Consider the following 19,054-nt stretch of genomic DNA (forward strand, 5'->3'; position numbering starts at 1 on the left):
CACTAATAAATAACATTCTCCTATTATTATTATTATTATTATTATTATTATTATTATTACTATTATTATTATTAGTAGTAGTAGTATTACTACTGCTACAATAACAACTTCTGATAATAATAATAATGTAATAGTAGTAGTTGCAATAATACTGTAATGAAAATATTATTGATAATATAAACAATACTACCATATTTATATTCATATTATTAACAATTCTTCTTCTTCTTCTTCTTCTTCTCTTGTTTTTGTTATCAGTATTAGTGAAACAAGAATACAGTCTAACGTTATTGCAACGCGTTTACGCCTATTTTGTCCCTCGTCAGTTTCCATCCTTCCGTGAAAAAGGGAAAACAGTGAATGTAAAATTCATTCATTAAGTTTCCTGTTTGTGTTTTAACGAGTATTCGATGCTGCTGTCTTTATATACTGCTTTCTAATAATGCGTAGACGACCTGAGCCTCAGCCTTCGAGCAATGAAGCCACCGACGCTGACACTAAGGTACTGCAGAGTTCTGTTAGCTGGCATTAGCATAGTCATCACAACATGGCATGTGTCTGACGTCTTTACCAGTTTCAATAAATGCAGAATAACAGAAAGCTACATCATCTCTCAGCTCTATCAGATCTAGCACCGTTTTTATTACAGTGGTTTTGTAGTTTAGCAGGGCTTTGTAATGAATGAGGCTAAATTAAACAGTTTTTATGTCTGTCTGTCTGTTTTTCAGCTTATTAACCAAGGTGATTTAAAGTAAAACATCAATTAAACATGCCAGAGATTTACATCTACACACAAAAGTACCACAGCCACACATGCTGTTATTAAAAAAAAAAAAAAAAAAAACGTCATAAATGCATAACATTTGGGAAATTTAGACACATAGAATCAAAAGCATTACAGAAATGCAACAAAGGGAGGGATTTCTGGAAGAAAAAAATGACAAAAATAAGCTTCAGCTTCAGTTTATTATTATAAATAATGTAAAACATGACAGCTGTCTGAAACAACTTAATATGTTACTTCAAACCAGCTCCCAACTAAACCGAGCAATCAGAATTTGTGATAGATATTTTTTAGCTCTGAAAATAAAAACTATTATACACAAATTATGTCAAACTACAGTAAACATAGATGAAGTAATGCATGTGTCATTTTCCTGAAGATTATATTGAATATTTTAGTTATTTCCTGCACCCGGGATAATAAAGCTATAGGTCCTGGAGGACAACAGTCCTGCAGGCTTTAGATGTCACCCTACTTTTATATGTATATTTCAGAATCTCAAAAAGAAGCTGTGATGTGACACATACTATTGATAGACCCTTTGATTGTTCAGTGTCTAATTCCAGACCCGGACCTCAGACAAATCTGACTATTGTTCCGGCACTTGCTGTGTGCATGCGCAGTTCCGTCACTGCTGGAAATTTTCTACATAAGCGTAATGTGCCTGTGTTAACATCGTGTTAGAATAGCAGGGTGGTCTAAGTGCTATACTTAAGGACATTTCCTTTCCATCTAAAACCGGAACTATAGTCAGGATTGTCTGAGATCCGTGTCTGGATTGTTTGTAAACATTGTGACGTATTTTGTTGGGCGGGGCTCAGCCTGGAGGCAAAACCACAATTGTCTTAGTTTTTTCTGAGTGCGAGTGTCTGCTGGAATCCTTTAAAACTTTAATTTACATCCACTAACATTATTCCTCCTATTCTGGCACCCAAACACACAACAAGATGACATTCTAAAGCTGTAACATTACTAGCCTCCACAGTCTTTAGCCAGCGGCATTTCCAGTTTTTACCCCCAGCTAGAGTTGTGATGTCACTCGTGACGTGCGCCATTAAGGGGTCTATAGGGAAGCCTGATAATGAGGATTAATAATAAATATTGAATTCATTAACACTATACAAGCTGAAATCTTTTTGTACACATTTCAGGAACAGGAGCGTCCTGCTGAAAATAAAAGCAGAGTGTCTTATAGCTCGCTGCTATTGAACACTGGGAAGTGTTTACTGTTACTCATCATCATCCCGCCATTCCTCAACTATGCATCCCTACAGGGTGAAGGACGGATGCTCATGCCTAAGGGTCAATGTCTCGACTTTCATTTTCTTTTTAAGTCTTAAACACTACTGTCTGTTGCCTGAGGGGTATTCCATAAAGGCGGGTGAACAAACTCTGAGTCTATCCATAAACTCTGGGTCAACATACCCCGCGATGGGAAACTCTGGGTGTTATAAATTTCCTATGTTTTGTTTGGGATTACGGTGTTTTTATGTTCAGGCACCTAAGCGGGCAGCTATTGTTTTCACCGTTGTGTTCAGGCCGCGAAGGGGTCCTGACCACTGAATGTGTGGTTTACAGTATTTCCCACTACACCCCGCGAGGGTTCGGCCGGCCGATGTGTCGTCTGCTTTAAATGTGATGCGTTCATGAAAGAAGTAAGTTTGGTTCACTGTAAGCATGTTTAAGCAGTTGTTTAGTGTTGTGAATCTCACGGATAGCGCACCGTTTAGTTGTTTAATGTATGTTTCTGTTACCAGCGCTAATGCTAAGCTAATCGGCCGTGTCACTTCCGGTCGGCCCGTTTTTCATTTATATCTGTTTTTCTGTCTTATTATTTACAGAATACCATCACGAATCATCATTAATCTTGTACATCAGTGTACTGCTGGATAATTCAGTACTGTTTCCATACTGTGGCATATAAAAGGCTAAGACTGAACTCTGTATCCTCGTTTCTCTCTCTAACCGGAGCAACTGGGTGGATGAGGTGTTCCAGCAATCTTTGTCACACACACAGGAGAAGCAACAATCTCCAATATTGGTCCTTCGAGCCGGATACTTCACCCACTACAGCGCTATGGATACACAGAGAACAGCAGCATCTGGAAATGGACATCTTGGAGGAGGAAGATTACGACAGATTTCAACACACCTACAAGGCTACCAGTTCAGCTTACCACCAGCCCTAATGCCTTATACTGCCTCGAGCCACAACGTCAGCTACAGCGCCAGCGCACAACCGCTGCAGTCACCCCACCAGCAGACAGAGTCTCCTGTGAAAGATGACCAGCTCCACACTGCGCTCGGGCGTAACTCCTGTCCTCCTGTGGTCGGGGCAGTCGATGGGGTAAGACAATGGGACACAACATCTAATGCTAATCTCCAGCCTGGTCTGCTAACTGTCTGTGTAGGCCCCCAGTCTCCAACGCCGTCTCAACAGAGCTGCCAAAGTCAGAACCTAACAGAGAGCATCTTCAGCATCGACGGCAGTGGCCCTCCGACACCTTATGGCCTAGCTTATCCCGAGCTTAGATCCCCGATTCAGAGCCAAGGTAATTTGCCCGTAGCATCACCGCTACAAACAACATTCCAGTCACAGGCAACTCTGACTTATGCACCAAGCAGAAGGGGGGAGAGCTACATGCTAACGCAGTCTCTTCCAGCAACATTAACATCAGCAATGCCATCTGGATTTCCAAGGCCTCTGCTCCTCACAACAACAAGCACGAGCCCTCCACAGACGAGTCTCCAAGCAACATCGGTCGTCAGCCACGCGAGTCCACCCATGTCCGCAGCACCTGTGTACCAGCTAATCTACTCGCCAAACCAGCCTCCAACATCATGTGTGAGTACTGCACACAGCAATATACCTGCAGTCATACAGATTCAATACCAGCCTGTACCAGCGACACTCACATATCCAACATATCAGCCTCCTCCAGCCGTGCTGCCATCGACAACACAGCCTCCTCCAGCCGTGCTGCCACCAACTTACCTACCTCAAGCGGCTCAGTATGCTACCCACCAATCACCAGCTGTGGCTGTGCATCAGCCCCTGTCCATCACTTCTGCACAACCAGCCCATCATCCACCAGTGTATCAACTGAGCTACCCACCACAGTTACTGCATCAGCCTCAGCCACCTCTACAGACTCAGCCAGTCTATCAGTTGATGTCTCAGCCGCCTGCTCCAGCAATTCATCAGCCTGCACAAGTCTTACAGGAGCAGTATACTGTTCAGCCTCAGTATACATTATCTCCACAGCATCCAAGGCAGCCAGTTCCAGTACCTGAACTCCCTAAACTGGTACACGATAGCGAGAGAGAGTTTGCTGATCTCAAGATGGCATTGGAGTATCTACTTAATCCGCACACTGAACTCTCTGAGCACTACAAATATCGGGTGCTCATGGAACACTTGGTGCTGGACGAGGCTAAGTTAATAGCTCAGGCCTGCAGGCACTATGCACAGCCCTACACTGCTGCTATGCAGGCCCTTCAACGCCAATACGGACAGCCACATCAACTCGCCCAAAGTGAGATTGCAGCAATATTAAATTCCCCTGACGTCAAATCTGGAGACTCTAAAACCTTCCAAAGCTTCGCCCTTCGTGTTGACCTGCTCGTCGGGATGCTGACATCGCTAGAGGGGGCCAATGGGATGGAGGTGATGTCGACTGGGCACGTCGATCGGCTTCTAAGTAAGCTCCCTAAACATTTGAGAGATGGGTTCGTGGAGCACCTACAAGTCCAAGGCCGGTTAAACACCAATCGTCTCAACCCATACGATCTACGGGACCTTGCGGATTGGCTCAAAGTAAAGGCTGAAGCTCAACGGCTGTCGGCGAAGATGGCGCAGCGATATCGAACTGATGGAGTGCAACCAACTAGAGCAGATAAGCCAACGACCCCCTTCAGGTCTCGCAACCAGCCCATTGCAGTCTATCATGGTTCAGATAAGCCTAAACCTGACCACCGCCAGTCTACAGAGGACAGCCGACCAGGGACTAAGCAGCAGAAGTGGAAGAGGATGTGTCTATACTGCAAGAGTACCGAGCATTACCTCTCACAGTGTCCAGACATCGTCCAGCGCTCGCCAGAGGAGATCGAAAGGTGGATCATTGATGGCAAGCGATGTCGCCACTGTGGTCGAACTAACCATAAACAAGATGCCTGCACCTTAAAGAAAGCATGCAGCCAGTGCCAAGAGATTCACCTCAGAGTACTTCACGCCATCGCCAATCAAAGTCCCCACGTCTACCTCATTACACCAAAGGATCGCACTTCATTCTCCAACTCCGTCAAAGGTGGGAAGGTGTATCTCAAGGTAGCACCAATCATCATCAGCAATGGGAGTAAGTCGATCCAGACCTATGCAATCTTGGACGATGGAGCCGAACGCACTATTATATTGCCGGGAGCTGTCAAACACTTGGGACTTAAAGGTGAGACTGAGTCACTAGCCCTCCGGACAATACGCCAGGACGTAACCTGCCTCACGGGGTCTTCGGTGGACTTTCATGTGGCCCCCCTGACCCGGCCCACAGAACAACATCTGATTAAGGGTGCCTTCACTTCTAACCGGCTCGCTCTGTCGGAGCAGACTTATCCCATTTCTACACTTCAGAGACGCTATCGACACCTGAGAGACATCCAACTGCAGGGCTTCAGCAGAGCACAGCCACTACTGCTACTGGGGTCAGACTGCACCCACCTGATCACCTCCAGAGAGCCCGTCAGGTTTGGCCCCAGAGGTGGGCCTGCGGCAGTTCACACAGCTCTCGGTTGGGTTCTTCAGGGTCCCGATGGTCTTGGGTCTCAAACCTCCTCATGTTACTTCACCACTCTCAAGCCAGTGGCAGATGAACTTTATCGACATGTCGAACGTCTATGGCAGCTTGATGTTCTACCATTTCGGAGTGAGCGGTTAGCAGTGCGGTCCCGTCTGGATCATGAGGCCGTGAACACCCTAGAGAAAAAAACTCAAAGAGTAAAGGTTGGTGACATTTTCCGATATGCTACACCTCTGCTACGTATTAAGGATGCCCCACCACTAAAGGCCACTGTGGACGCAGTCATTCCCATGCTCCGTAGCACCGAACGACGACTGATGAAGCACCCAGCTAGGGCTAAAGTGCATGAAGCCGAGATTAAGAAGCTGATCAATGGAGGATGCGTCATTAAACTTTCAGCAGAGGAGGTGTACAGTTCCAAAGAGTCATGGTTCATTCCCCATCACCTTATCCATCACAACGGAAAGGATCGTTTGGTGTTTGACTGTTCCTTCACCTACAAAGGTCTCTCACTCAATGACCAGCTCCTCCCGGGTCCAACCCTCGGACCATCGCTCATAGGCGTCCTCCTACGATTTCGGCAGTATGCAGTGGCAGTCAGTGGAGACATTCGTGCGATGTTCCACCAGGTTCGTCTTCTTCCAGAAGAGCAGCCTCTGATGAGGTTCATCTGGAGGAACTTGCAACAAGAAAAAGAGCCGGAGGTCTACCAATGGCAGGTCTTGCCATTTGGCACAACAAGTAGTCCCTGCTGTGCGACATTCGCGCTTCAGAAACATGTCAAGGACCAAGTAGAAGGAAACGAGGACATCATGCAGTCTCTGGAGAAGTCCTTCTACGTAGACAACTGTCTGCAGAGCTTACCCTCTCCCGAAGCAGCTAAACTCCTTGTTGATAAATTGAGGCGGTGTCTGGCCTCAGGGGGGTTCGAAATCAGGCAGTGGGCAAGCAATGTTCCGACTGTCGTCTCTCATCTACCATCCACAGCCAGATCAGAAAGCGCAGAACTTTGGCTAGCCGAGAAGCAGACTGACCCTCAGGAGCCAGCTCTAGGGTTGCGGTGGCACTGTCCAAATGATCAACTTGGCTACCGGTCCAAGACCATGGAAAACGAGACCCTCACTATGCGGCACATATACAAAGTCCTCGCCCGTCAGTATGATCCACTTGGAGTCATTATACCATACACGACGAGGGCCAAAGTCCTCATTCAGAGACTGTGGGCAAAAAGGAGAGGCTGGGATGACCCAAACCTTCCACCCGATATAGTTGAGGCCTGGTCTAGCTGGGAACGGGAACTTCCTGAGCTTGCAAACATCACCTTACCACGAACCTATGCACCACCAGAGTTTGCCACTGAGACCAAAGAATACACTCTACACGTCTTCTGCGATGCATCCGAACAGGCATATGGCTCGGTTGCTTATCTCACTACAAAGGTTGATGAAGCAGTTCACGTCTCATTTGTGATGGCAAGGTCCAGGGTGGCCCCGAAACGTCAACAGTCAATGCCACGCCTAGAGCTCTGTGCAGCCTTGACCGGAGCCCAGCTGTCCGCCCTCATCCATCAAGAGCTCACCCTTACCATAACCCAGACCTTTCTATGGACAGATTCAACTACTGTTTTGACCTGGATGACATCCGAGTCATGCAGGTTCAAAGTCTTTGTGGGTACAAGGGTCTCTGAGATTCAAGAGCTGACGGCTATGCACACCTGGCGGTACGTTGATACGGCAAACAACCCGGCCGACGATCTCACACGCGGCAAGACTTTGGCTGAGCTGGCGACATCAAATAGATGGATTCAAGGACCCAAGTTTCTGCGCGATTCCCCTGACAGCTGGCCATCGCTTCCTTCCTCTACAGGATTAGAAGACGGTTCCGAGCTAAAGCACAATATCTTCTGTGGACTGACACACACAAACCCAAAACTTCAACTACCAGACGTCACAAAATTCAGCAGTTGGACCGATGTGGTCAAAGCCACTCAAGAGGCAGTAATGGATCCCTCCTCACAGCAGCCTGAACCTTGGGATGCTGAGACCCTTCTGCTCCAGGCCAGCCAAGCGGACTGCTTTCCGGAAGAGATGAAGTGTCTCAGGGCAGCAAAACCAGTATCACCAAGCAGTAAGCTCAGTATGCTTTCACCTGAGATGGATCATACAACAGGCCTCATCCGTGTGGGTGGACGCTTCCGACAGATGGACGACTCCTGCTCTGCTGAAATCCATCCAGTCGTCCTTGATCCTCATCATGCAGTGACAAAGCTTCTCATCCGGGATTTCGACGAACGCCTACTCCATCCAGGGTCTGACAGGGTCTTCGCCGAGATCAGACGTCAGTACTGGATCCTGCGGGGGAGGCAGGCCATCAAGCACCATCAGAGATTTTGCACTGAATGTAGGAAGTGGAGAGGGAAGCCAGTCGTGCCGAAGATGGCCGACCCAACCTCCTGCTCGCCTGCGTGTCCTTAAACCTCCATTCTTCTCTACTGGGGTGGATTGTTTTGGGCCGTACATCGTTAAGGTTGGACGGCGCAGCGAGAAACGTTGGGGAGTCATCTTCAAGTGCCTCACGACACGTTGTGTCCATCTCGATCTACTGGCAAGCCTCGATGCAGACTCCTTCCTCTTAGCCCTCAGGAGGTTTATCGCTCGTCGGGGAACACCTGCAGAGATTCTCTCCGATCAAGGGACAAACTTCCGGGGTGCAGAGAGAGAGCTGAGTGAAGCCTTTGAAGCCATGGAGCCACGACTCCAAGAAAATCTTGCAAAGCACCGGATAAAGTTCAAGTTCAATCCACCAGCCTCACCTCATTTTGGTGGCGCATGGGAGCGGGAGATACGGTCTGTCAAGCAGGCGTTGCAAGTGGTCATCGGCACACAGCCCCTCCAGGAGGAGGTCCTACTGACGTTCCTGATCGAAGTGGAAGGCATCCTTAATGCAAAACCATTGGGATATGTTTCTTCAGATGTGGCAGACCTAGATCCCGTGACGCCAAGTATGTTGCTGATGGGGCGGCGAGATGCCTCTCTACCACCTATGCCGCGGACACACTCACAAGGAGGCGTTGGCGCCACTGCCAAGTGATGGTGGATCACTTCTGGGCGAGGTTTCTTCGTAGCTACCTTCCGACTCTCCAAGTACGCCAGAAGTGGCACCAACCTGCAGACAATATTGCCCAGGACACTGTGGTGATGGTGGTTGATCCTCAGCTACCGCGAGCTTGCTGGCCTGTCGGGAGAGTAGTGAAGCTGAATGCAGGTACCGATGGATGTATCCGTTCTGCCGAGGCCCAGGTTGGGGCTAAGACTTACCTGCGACCAGTTGCACGTCTGGTCCAGCTTCCAGCTATTCTGGATGACTGTACTGGCTCGGGGACTTCTGTAGCAGTTTAGGAAATTTAGGTGTTCTTACATAATAGCCATGCTATTCTGGGGGCGGCTGTTATAAATTTCCTATGTTTTGTTTGGGATTACGGTGTTTTTATGTTCAGGCACCTAAGCGGGCAGCTATTGTTTTCACCGTTGTGTTCAGGCCGCGAAGGGGTCCTGACCACTGAATGTGTGGTTTACAGTATTTCCCACTACACCCCGCGAGGGTTCGGCCGGCCGATGTGTCGTCTGCTTTAAATGTGATGCGTTCATGAAAGAAGTAAGTTTGGTTCACTGTAAGCATGTTTAAGCAGTTGTTTAGTGTTGTGAATCTCACGGATAGCGCACCGTTTAGTTGTTTAATGTATGTTTCTGTTACCAGCGCTAATGCTAAGCTAATCGGCCGTGTCACTTCCGGTCGGCCCGTTTTTCATTTATATCTGTTTTTCTGTCTTATTATTTACAGAATACCATCACGAATCATCATTAATCTTGTACATCAGTGTACTGCTGGATAATTCAGTACTGTTTCCATACTGTGGCATATAAAAGGCTAAGACTGAACTCTGTATCCTCGTTTCTCTCTCTAACCGGAGCAACTGGGTGGATGAGGTGTTCCAGCAATCTTTGTCACACACACAGGAGAAGCAACAATCTCCAATACTGGGTATCGGATTCCATTAAAGCTGGTATGAAGTGGGTTAATCAACCCTGGGTATGTAAACCTTGGGTTACTTACATGCATGCGCGCGATAAAAAGCCATCATCAATGGATCAAAGAATACTCAAACTGCCATGAAAACCAAACGGAAGATAGTGATTTATTCACCCTGATGGGTGAAATAAGCCGTTGTTTGATGAATATGAGCCTGTTCTGAAGGTGCGTTCAGTCTTCAGTGACTATAGTGACTTAAATCACCCATAATTAGTCACACTTTTTGGTCACTTCATCACTTTATTGCTTCAGTGACGTGACGAGCGGTGAATAATATGAATAAAGTGTGTCTGAGGAGACGTGGCAGCAGCATAGGATGGCTACATAGAGAGCCCTCCTGTTACACTGGATATATAGACAGTGGCTGCTGCTTCATATCACATCATTTATATTGATTCTTAATGTAATATTGTCACCAGAGTCATCTCAACGTCCTAAAAAAACACTGAAGCGGGATGCGAACCCACGACCCATCGCTTTCAAGAGTCACACTTCACTGCGCCATCATACCTTCAAAGATGTATTATCTACAGACTTAACTGTATAACAATATAAAACAACAATCGAGCCTTAAAAGTTGATTTATTTAAATGATCATCTCCTCCTTTATATTATCCACAGGTTTTTATCCAGAGAACTTTACTACAGACGTCAGTAGATGTTTTAATGCAGATCAACCTCTCAGTGTCTTTCACTTAATGATCTACATCTACAATGTTATAAAGAAAATTACCGTTATCACAAAAAAAAAAAAAAAGACGTAAAGCAACACAACATTAGTAATGATGTGAACACGTCTGTGGTGTGTGATGTTACTAATGTGTTTCAGAGAAAAGTGTTAAAGTTTATTAAAGTGTTAAGAAACGGTGTTCAGGTGGGCGGGGCCAGGTAGAAACCCAGGGTTTCTTTGATAAAACCTGTCAGCGACCAGGTTTAGTTCACGGACAATGTTGCCCGGGTAACATACTCAGAGAAGAACATACCTTGCTTTTTGGAATGGGATACTCAGAGTTTCCCTCATTTGAGCCTGAACATACTCACTGAACATAACCCGCTTTATGGAATACCCCTCAGGAGATCAGTGTATATTTTGGTTATTGAATTTTCTGTTCAGAAAAGGATATTAAAAAACAAACAAATGAGATTATTATATTTTATCTTAAAAATTCAAAAGGTTAAATTGAAATTCAAGGCGTTTACTTTATAAGGATCAAGAGGAAATAAACAAAACCAGTTGTTTTTTTTTTTTTTTTTAATTTTCTGTTTCTAAAAACAAAACAAAAAATGAAACATTAATAGACAGAAACAACAAAAACGCCATTTTTTTTTCATATTGAGGATGGTGTGTAGGAGAGAGCAATCATTTTGGTGCTGCTTTGTAACTGAAGTTGATGAGCATGGATCAATAGTAGCCAACGTTGTTTTTCAAAACAATAAATGAGGGTCTCAGGGAAGACGACATGATCGCAGAAAAACCTCTTCCACCCCCACTTAGGTGTGATATGCATGCAAAGATTTCTGCCTTGTTTTGCCATGTTAAAAATCACACCAGACACTCTTCCCAGAAACAGCACTGTATTCCTACGCACTTTTACTTTGAAAACAGCAACTTTTCTGTCATCTAACATTTAATTTTCTTCTTTTTAGAAATGAAAATATCCGGTTTAAAAGTTTAAAAACAATTTTTTTACCCCTTCTTGACCCTGATAAAGAAAAATGAATTTCAATCTTATTGAATTTTAAAATGAAAATCAAATAACCACAAATTTTCTTGTTTCTTAATGTTTTTTTTCTGAACAGAAAATCCATTGGCCTAAACATACACTGATGCATGGATACTAAGAAAGTTTTGCATTCCTTATGAAAAACAATCATTGAATCTGAAATTTCCCCATTTTTCTGTTCAGATGGTGAGATTGTTGATGTCGGATTGGGTCAAAAGATGCATCTTCTATGTAAAGGACAAGGAAAACCAGTTGGTTGGTATAAATTGTAGTCTGAATTCCTTTTGTGTTCAACTTATTGGTAAACTTGAATATAAAATGTGGCTTTCTGCAGTTATACTGGATGCACCAACAGGAATGTCCTCAGACATCTGGTTTCACGTGCAAGACAAGGTTTCCACACTTACAAAGGTAGAGGGACACATCATTTCACAATGCAATTATATGACTATATATGTTCGTATTATTGCCAATATTATCACTTAAAATGAAGTATAGACCCTGTGACCGGCTGAGTGTGACTGTTATGACCTTTAGCTTGAAATCAGTCATGTTCTCTGTTGGGGTCACGCAGGGACGAATCCTGCTGTAGCTCTGTCACTTCTTCTCTGCTCAGCACAGACTCAGCACAGCAGAAAGTGGAGGCTGACAGCCTGCCCCATGCTGTTTGTCTGAAATGTGAGCCAATTGAGGTCAGAGGCGCGTTGCAGAAAAGCCTTGATGCATTGAAACAACTAGATTGCATAACCAGCAGCAACAACAACACAATATTTACACCTGTATCTGCATATTTTCTGCACTACTCATCTGTGATGCAAATTTAGAATTGTATTATGAACTTGTAATGCATGGAATTACCTGAAAAATGTGAATATCCCTTTAAATGTCCTCTGTGTTTGTCACACCTCTCAAGGTTTGCACTTATGACAGGATGGGACTCGGCTTCAGCAAGCGACAGATGCAGAACGAAAGCACGGGAACAGAAAAAGTTTGGGGGATGTCAACAACTGGCAGGTAAGTCTACTGCTTGATGTGGTAACGCACACTTTAGTCATTTATGTACCTAAACACTAAATGTACCATGTTCAATATTTGCGAGCTTGTCAGAAATGTGCACTGGAGTGGGAGCTGAAAATAAATCAGGAGTTGATATTGATCGTGGAAATCTACTTCATCTGGAGTTAAGTTTCACTAATGCTCTCCTAGTTCTCAGAACACGAGGCCTCGCTGGTACAGAAGGAGCACTGATTAAAAGTTGGGCCAGGGTCTCGTTAACAACAATACAATTATTTTGTAAACTGAGAAGTCAAAGCTATGTAATAGGATATTGTTGGTTTTCTACTTAGCTCTTCTGTAACTGCTGTATTGGCTCACAGAAGTGTCATCTGATGTGCTATTGGCCACATTTTGCAAGGCGAGGCTAATTGATTTGTATAGTGCATTTCACACACATGGCAATTCAATGTGATTCACATGAATAAAGCTGCATCAACAATAAAAACATTAAAAACACTTTGATTTTAAAAATGCAAACCTTAATCCTCAGTCTGTCACTGGGTTAATTATGGACAATTTATGAACTCTAATCTAATTAACTTAAAGAGTTATTAAATCCCAAAACCAAACTGTTTTTCTGCTGAAAATGTGAGAGTGACTGCCCTCTATTTGTTAAAACCTGGATATTACAGTCAAATTCTGCTATTGGCTGAGAATGGAGGCCGATGACGTTTTGAAAGCAGGTTTCATCCTGAACCACCATTGTTTGCCCCGCCCCTGTAAAGAAGGAAAACATACAGTTCATGTGCAATCAAGGCACATATATATTGTAAGTTTCACTTTCTTTTTTTCTCCCTTTTTCTGCAAGTTTCACTTTCTAATGGTAAAAAAGTACTATAAGTGTTTTTCAACCTTGGGGTGGTGACCCCATGTGAGGTCGCCTGGAAATCAAATTAGGTCACCTGAAATGTCAAGTAATTGGAAATAAAAAAACTGATCAAAAATACATTTAAAAAAACAAGTTACTATCTCATTACGCAGTGGAGGCGCACGGCAGCATCTCTTGTCACTCAGAGCACATCTCGCGTTCAAACTAGCTAGCTTAACTGTCCACAGACAGATCTTATATAGCTTCTGTTGCCGGGCGCTTCTAGTTTCTTTTGGATGCACTTTTTCTTTCGGTCACACCAGATTGGAAATGGTGCTTACCACTGTTCTCGACACCACACCATGGCTGTCGAGTCCTGGGCGTTAGCACTCCAGCTAACGGCCTAAAGTTTTTAGAAATTATTTTTGGTACCAAAAATGTTAATTGAGCATTAAAACATCTGTTTTTTTCGTTTCACCTGCATTTTCTGGCAGTCTTCTCTGCAGTAGCATATCTGTGCGTTATGCTGTGAGACACAAAATTTATCAGCAAAAAAAGGCACCGCAAACAGCTCCAGGTTTGCACGTACTGCATTAATTTATTTACAATATTTTCCCCCCAATATTTTGCGCCCCTACAGCTGATCCACCCACATTTACATATTCATCCACATTGTGCGTGTTATGTTGCATGCTTGACAGATGCAATGCTGATGGGCTGGGGTTTGCACTATTTAACAGTGCGTATAGTGACAGCCGCAAACCTTTAGTAAATCGGCCCCAGACAAAACCCTCAAAAGCACAGGGAGAACATGCAAACTTAACAAGGAAAAGGTTCTGCCTCGGGAATAGAAACAATGGCCTTCTTCCTATGAAGTCAAAGGACTGAACCACCCGTACAAATGAAGTAGTCCCATAGCGCTTTCACTCATTCACACTGAAATTCACAGAGCTGCCATGCAAGGTGTTAATCAACCATTGGAAGCAACTTAGACTTCATTGTCTTGCTCAAGGACGCTTTAACACATAAACACCCAAATAAGTAACACATTATTTTAAGTTAGCCTACAGGTATGGCACAGTGTCACATCATGATTTAATGTTGGCATAAATAAAAACATGGCACTCTACAGTAGTTCCTTTATTTGAATAGCATGACCATTAACTGGTATCATCAGTAAAATCACTAGAAACAAGCTAAAGTCTGTGGAGTGGTTTTAATTTAGAGGGTAAAATTGTAGATTAGGGATTATGGAGCTAAAATCATGCCAAAACCTCACAAACACAACATGTTTTACTCACGCCCAAGGATTCACAATCTAACTCAGTGTGGTTTGCAAATACAAAACATCATCCACACACTAATGCATTTTGTTTTGTAAAATAAGAATCAAACAAATAAAGCATGTTTTAAACATGCAAAGAAATACATCTTTGATTACAAAAAATATCCTTCAAGTTTAGAGCAGAGAATGTTTACTGGCGTTTGTGTAAATTTGAGGTCATTTGTGTGTGGATCTGCTAGGTGGAAAATAAGTGGCAAAATCAATCAATCAATCTTTTATTTGTATTGCGCCAAATCATAACCAATGGTGTCTCAAGACACTTTACAGTAGAGCAGTCTTAAGGATGGACTCTTCATTTTATGGATACACACATATGCATATATACGTATATACACATACATATGTATCCCACACCCAACATGAATTCATCATGGCGGCAAGCAAAACCTTCTGTTAAGCAGCAGGAACCTTGTGTGGATCCCATTCCTATGATGAACAGCCATCCACGTTATGCTGTGTTGGGTGTGTGCAGAGGAAAGGGTGGAGACAGAGTTGTTGAGACTCTGTAACTCCACACTGAGGATCCCACGGACCTGCAAGACAAAAGCCAGAAGGAGTACAGGAGCAAACACACAAGGGAAGAAGCAGACATAGAGTCACGTGAAAGTAGTAAGATAGTGCTAAAAACAATTTTTATAGTGGTAGAATTTATTTCTGTACTTGAAATATTTCAGTTTGTACTTAAAGGATATTTTATGCAATTGAATATTTGTTTGATAGGTACGTTTCTTATTTGCAAAAAAAATAATAATTGGTGAATGACGTTTTTTGTATTTGCAAACCCGTTTGTTTGTGAATTGTTGGACATGTGTAAAATGTAAAGATGTTAATAATTAATCATTACATTGTATTGTATGCTCACTGGCTTTGACAAAAAATATTAATAGTTCCTTTGTGCACAATTTTAACACTGATAGAAATAGAGGGTGTTCACATTGAATCAGTGGGATTTGTAACTGTTTGAAATGGTTAATTTACATAATGGAAAGATTGATTTCACATGTATTTTAGGCCTTATGTTAAATTTCTTCTCACCTACCTAATTGACCCACTGGTCAAAAATCAGACACATCACATTAATCAGTGCATGGAATGTGCAGGCAGTCAACAGCTCAGTTTACCTTGGCATCTGCCCCAGAACTCGTCCGTCTGGCTCTTTGAGCCGCAAGCAATCAATTTTGTAGAATTTAATATCTGAAGGAGTCTGAAGACTGCCTAACCTTAACCCTGTAGATTCTCTTCATTTCATTGCCACTCCCCACTTTTTGATTTATTTGCACAACAAACTTGGGACAGCAGATGGCTCTGAGAGAGGAGCTGCTGCACTGTTGATGCTCCCCTGATGATAGAAGCTTAACAGTGATCAGCTTTACTGCAGTATTGTGCATTGAAACAGTGCCAGCCCTTCCTCTGCTTTGTGCTGTTGTTTACATCGCAGCTCCGCTGTTTATTTTGATCCCGTTTCTACACACGAGTAAAAATCCTGCTGAGTTTACCTTCTTTACTCATCTGTATGTTCCTTTTCCCCTCTGTATTACCTTTATTTCTTCCCATTAGCTTCCCAGTCATGACCCCCGAGGGGGTTCTTAATATAGCTGTTGATTTGCAAAATACAGATTTATGGAGGCCTGTTGTTTTCATTCTTCATGAGGGTTGAGTTTTAGCTGAATAAATGAAGCTGCTGGCCCACTTTGCTGCGTGTCCTGCTTTCTTGGCGAGGCTGATGAGTGGTTGCTGTCTTACAGGATGGTGGATGACCTGCACCGACTACTGCAGACTGCTGGGATAGCCATGCCCTTCATTTTTGTTGGTTCCGAGCTCGGTGCACTCAACGGCCGGTTCTATAGCCACATCCATGATGTGTAAGTGACGCAAAATGGAAGGTAAAGCAGGATTTTTGCATAAGAAGTGCAGCTAATCTCCCCTTTGAAAAGAGGGGTTTGTTCTGCTTGGGAATGCCAGCGTGTGACACACTCTGCACATCAGCACAACTGAATAATTTTTATTTTTAATTTTGAGGCGCTTTTCTACACCTTAAGAACAACAAAAGACATTTCCTGAGCTCTTTCCAGAAGCCACAGAAATTTGCAGGACTACTTAAAGCATTTCTCAGTGACAGTGCTTTCGTGCACATTGTTTACTCAATGTTAGTGCACTGCAGGTGCATTTAAATGAACATGTTCTAATATAATAATAATATTACAAAAGCGCTTTTCAAGAAACTCAAAGACGCTTTACAGGTTAAAACAACAACAGCAAATACAGTGATGAAAACAAATAAATATAAATCAGAAAAAAAGAAAGAACATCTGTTAAAAAAAAAAAAAAGAGGCAGGAAACAAGTTTTGAGTGGATAGTTAAATTGTAAAAGTTGAGTGAAAAAAAAAAGATATAATATACTCTATATTAGGCTTGGGCGGTATCCAAAGTTTGATGCCGTTATACTGCTTCCCTATTTTACCGCGGTATACAGTAATACCGTGACTAATTAAAAAATAAGATGTAAGGCTCAGGGTACATTCACACCGAACGTGTGTGTGTGTGTGTAATTAAAGTTGACTACGAATACCTAACTCACAAATATACAAAATGACACCAAAAATACACTGAAATGACTCCGAAGTCATGAAAAATGACTCATAAGACTACAAAACTATGCAGATGAGCAGAAATACAGTATATACAAAGCGACAACAATTATATGCAAAATGTCCAAAAAACAACAAAAATACGCAAACAACAACATAAATACAAAAAAATAACAGGAAACTACACAAAATTACACTAGACCCTTTGCTTTTTCCAGTATTAATCCTCAGTTTGGTTAATATTCTGTGTAGACATGAAATAAAATAAATTAATGCATTTTATTGCATACACTAATTGTGACCATCACCAGCCCTCCTTTAGGAAGGGTAAGAAACACTTTATTTAAGGGAGAATATAAAAAGAGAGGGCAGTGTTACACCTAGGTGAGGGGGAAAGGAACAGGGAAGAGGGAGTCAGGGTAGGAAATGGAAGGGGTAAGGATGAGTTGACTGTTTTAAAGTGAGATGAGATGTTATAGTTGTGCATATTGTGCTTATTGTGTTGTGTAATCAGCTCCACCAATATCCTCATTATCTATCTTGTAATATAATAGGTTGAATCGTAACATTATCTTTGCTATTTGGGGATTTGAAAGTAAAGACAAAAGGGAAAATGAAGTGTCAGTAATTGCGCGATTGTTTGTTTAATCCCAAGATTTAGACAGGTTTAGTAGTGTTTTTGATTGTTTGTTTGATTTAATCCAAGCTGTAAGCAGCCAGGAGTGATTTTATATCTGATATAAGACAACAAAGAAGGGAAATAATCTTTTACAATCAAGCCAAACTGTACTTCGAGAGGGTTTGCTTTCTCATGTTACAAAACCTAAATCAAGGATGGACAACTTTATCACAATGGGGGCCACAAACATGTGATTGTCAGATCCGAGGGCCACACTATCATAATATCATTTCAGCATTTAAACACATCACCAATCTTAGCATTACATGAAAGTAAGTATGTGTATTTTTGTGTATTTTTTGGTAATTTTGTATGGGTTGTATTATCAGTTTTTTTGTGTATTTTCTCTGTCTTTTTGTGTCTTCCTGTCATTTTTTGTTTTTAGAGTCATTTTGTGTGTTTACTTTAGGGGGGCGCACCAAACTAGACTCTGGTCCCCGGGCCGCCTCTTGCTCATGTCTGCCCTAAATAGTGTGTGTAAGTGAAGATGAACTTTACTTATGTTGTAATAAAAACACGCCTTGCTCTGGATGGCAGAATTATGCTTCGCAAAATGATCAATCTTATTCTTTACAGCTTCAACCACTCTCTTGGGGTAAATAAATATGACTCATTTTGAAATTGCTTCATAGCCTATGGTATTCTACATTTCTGTGATGCGCATCTTCACCAAATATATCCTTCCATCCAGTTCCATCATCTCTCATAACTCACCCATCTCATAGACAACATAGTGATTAATGAGATGAGCAGCCCCCACTAGGGCTGAAAGATTTAGGATTTAATCAGGCACAGTGTTGCTGCTGTTAGAGGAAGAAAATTAAATACAGTAGTGGCGAGTGTGTGACACCCTGCTAAATGGAAATATTGCCTGTGGAGGTGGTAGACATAAAGGGTCATCTATCTGTGGGTTGCACAGGACAGGCAAACCTTCTTGAAGGCAGACGTGATGATACCATCCATCTCACACTCATTATGGCTCAGGCTAGGAGGCTAAAGTGGACAAGGGTAGTCAATGAGTCTGACTGTGTGTGTTTCCTCTCTGTGTCCTCAGGCAAGTGTCTGACCTTGTGTTAATTGATCCCATTCCAGAGGACATTTTCGAAGAGGACACATGGAACAAGTACTGGTGAGTTTGTTGAAGGTTTCAGAAGTTTAGGAAGAACTGGAAGTAAACACGGAAGAGAA

The 19,054-nt window shown here is 43.0% G+C and overlaps 1 protein-coding gene across 4 annotated transcripts in view; it reads left to right on the forward strand.

Moving 5' to 3' along the window:
• Positions 1 to 304: 304 nt before the first annotated feature.
• The window catches only part of LOC114477553 (uncharacterized), a 41,479-nt gene continuing 22,729 nt past the window's right edge, over positions 305 to 19,054 (forward strand). For 2 of the 4 annotated variants that reach the window (XM_028469915.1, XM_028469914.1), the window contains exons 1-7: positions 305 to 502; positions 1,936 to 2,086; positions 11,574 to 11,645; positions 11,725 to 11,801; positions 12,304 to 12,404; positions 16,345 to 16,461; positions 18,921 to 18,995. In XM_028469915.1, coding sequence (XP_028325716.1) covers positions 443 to 502; positions 1,936 to 2,086; positions 11,574 to 11,645; positions 11,725 to 11,801; positions 12,304 to 12,404; positions 16,345 to 16,461; positions 18,921 to 18,995 — 653 coding nt within the window. In that variant the 5' untranslated portion in view covers positions 305 to 442. Of the gene's footprint in view, positions 503 to 1,935; positions 2,087 to 9,100; positions 9,232 to 9,417; positions 9,641 to 11,573; positions 11,646 to 11,724; positions 11,802 to 12,303; positions 12,405 to 16,344; positions 16,462 to 18,920; positions 18,996 to 19,054 lie in introns of those variants that run through there. The other 2 variants (XM_028469916.1, XM_028469917.1) reach the window with 2 other exon arrangements.

Source organism: Gouania willdenowi, chromosome 16 (genome assembly GCF_900634775.1).
Source record: "Gouania willdenowi chromosome 16, fGouWil2.1, whole genome shotgun sequence".
NCBI lineage: Eukaryota > Metazoa > Chordata > Actinopteri > Blenniiformes > Gobiesocidae > Gouania > Gouania willdenowi.